Source organism: Arachis ipaensis, chromosome B4 (genome assembly GCF_059453495.1).
Source record: "Arachis ipaensis isolate K30076 ecotype BB chromosome B4, ASM5945349v1, whole genome shotgun sequence".
NCBI classification, from domain to species: Eukaryota; Viridiplantae; Streptophyta; class Magnoliopsida; order Fabales; family Fabaceae; genus Arachis; species Arachis ipaensis.
This window is the reverse complement of record NC_142439.1, coordinates 122,362,852-122,365,132: the sequence shown is the minus strand read 5'-3', so window position 1 is coordinate 122,365,132 and position 2,281 is coordinate 122,362,852. Positions and strand designations below refer to the sequence as shown.

The 2,281-nt window shown below is 30.8% G+C and overlaps 1 protein-coding gene across 1 annotated transcript; it reads left to right on the top strand.

Annotated features, from left to right (window-relative positions):
- The first annotated feature begins 524 nt into the window (after positions 1–524).
- On the top strand, positions 525–1,874 carry LOC148569036 (uncharacterized). Its single transcript, XM_088484862.1, has one exon. The coding sequence runs from the start codon at positions 525–527 to the stop codon at positions 1,872–1,874; it is 1,350 nt and encodes a 449-aa protein (XP_088340988.1).
- Positions 1,875–2,281: the final 407 nt, after the last annotated feature.

Below are 2,281 nucleotides of genomic sequence, written 5' to 3'. Positions count from 1 at the left end.
CTGCTAACAATGCTTTAACTTTTTCTCTTTCTCTGATAATATTTAGGAAACATAACAAAACAAAATATATTCAAAACTATTACTCGAAAATTGGATTATATATATATTAATTTCGATGATTAACAAACAAGGAGTGTTATTTATCATTCAACAATGCATTTCAGACTTTTTTTGCCAGAAACTTATTTAATAATTTTTCAAATAATTATGTTATTTTAAATTAAAAAAATACAGATTTAATGATGCCAGAAGTTCAAATAAAAGATATTACACCTGCAAAAATTAAATATTTGCTCCAGTCAAATGGCAAGTCACTGAAAGAATATTGTGGAATGCCATATCTTTTAGAAAATTTGGTGTCTAGCTTAGAAGACAGAATTATAATGGAAGAGTTGAAATTTGACGTTAATGCCCTTGCAAGTGAACTAGTGGGTATTTAGAAAAGCTAACTGAAGAGCAAAAATTTGCATACGATCAAATAATCGCTGCTATTAGTGGTAATATGGGTGGACTTTTCTTCTTATATGGTCAAGGTGGTTGTAGAAAAATATTCTTATGGTCAACTATATAAAGGAGGTATAGTTTTAAATGTTGCTTCGAGTGGGATTGCTGCACTTCTGTTGCCTAATGGAAGAACTGCACATTCAAAGTTTAAAATTCCTTTGACCATAAATGAAGATTCTTTGTGTAACATTAAACAGAAAAGTCCTCTTGCAAGATTAATAACTATGGCCAAATTAATCATATGTGATGAAACTCCAATTATAAGTAAGTATTGTTACGAAGCTTTAGACAAATGTCTCAGAGACATCTTGAGGTGCTCAGATTCGTATAATGTTCATTTGCCATTTAGAGGTAAAGTTGTTGTTCTCGGAAGAGATTTTAGACAAATTTTACCTGTGATTCCCAGAGGTTCAAGGCAAGATATAATCCAGTATTCTATTAATTCTTCATATTTGTGGCATAACTGTAAGGTTTTGAAGCTTACAAAAAACATGAGATTGTCACTACGTGAAAAGAACAACATACAAGAACTCAAAAATTTTACAGAACGGCTACTCAAAATTGGTGATAGTTTGACTGGTGATACCACAGAAGGTGAATCGATCATTCATATACCATCTGATATTTTGGTTAAGAACTCTGAGACAGCTTTGGATGATTTCATTGATTTTGTGTATCCAGATATGTTATCCAATTTATCCATTGAAAATTATTTTAAGGCTAGAGCAATTCTTGCACTAACTCTAGATTGTGTTACTGATGTCAACAACAAGATGACTGCAGGGTTACTCGGACAAGAAAGAGTCCACTTAAATTCTGATTCTATGTGTGCCGAGGAGGGAAATATGGAATTTGAGTTAGATGCTTTCTCACCAGAGATTCTAAATGGAATTAATTGTTCAGGTCTACCACCACACAAGTTGGTTGTGAAGGTTGGTGCTCCTATTATGTTGCTGCGGAATATAGACCAAACTAATGGTTTATCCAATGGAACGAGAATGCAAGTTAGAATAACGGGAAACTATGTGATAGAATACAAGACTTTAACTGGTAATAAAGTTGGAAGTATTGTTCTTATCCCAATATTGAATCTAATTTCAAATAACGAAACATTACTGGTCAGATTTCAAAGAAGACAATTCTCAATTATTATGTCATTTGTAATGACAATAAATAAGTCTCAGGGACAAACTCTATCAAAAGTTAGAGTATACATTCCAAGGCTAGTTTTCACCCATGGTCAATTGTATGTTGCGTTATCAAGAGTAACGAGTAAAGATGGTTTACGAGTGCTGTTGCAAGATCACGGACACTTGGAAGATAACTGCACGATGAATGTGGTATGTAGAGAAGTTTTTGAGAGCTTATAATGAAAAGGTAATAACGAAATTTCTTAATTAAATTTATTAAAATTTATTACTATCAATTTAAAAAATTGACAAATTCTAGGTGTTAATGGGTAATGCATTCTTATTGTATATTTATAGCTTGAGAATATTAGAATTATCATAAAAATCCATATTATTTTATTCTCCTGATACAAATTTTATAATTATGTTAATCATATAATTTTGTTTACTAATATTGATATAGTATTGTTTCAAGTATATATTTTGCAGGCATCAAAGGATAGTGTTGAGTTGTTATTTAGTGGGTTTAAATTATTTATTGTTTATTGGAGAACTTTCTGCATTAGAATTCTCTAATGATTTGTTGTTCATTTTCAGCTGATTTTGATATATTTTTACACATGTAATAATTTGTTGGTGGATTTAGA

Coding starts and splice junctions, on each gene's coding strand:
- LOC148569036 (XM_088484862.1), top strand. CDS start 525: ATGGTCAAGGTGGTTGTAGAAAAATATTCTTATGGTCAACTATATAAA.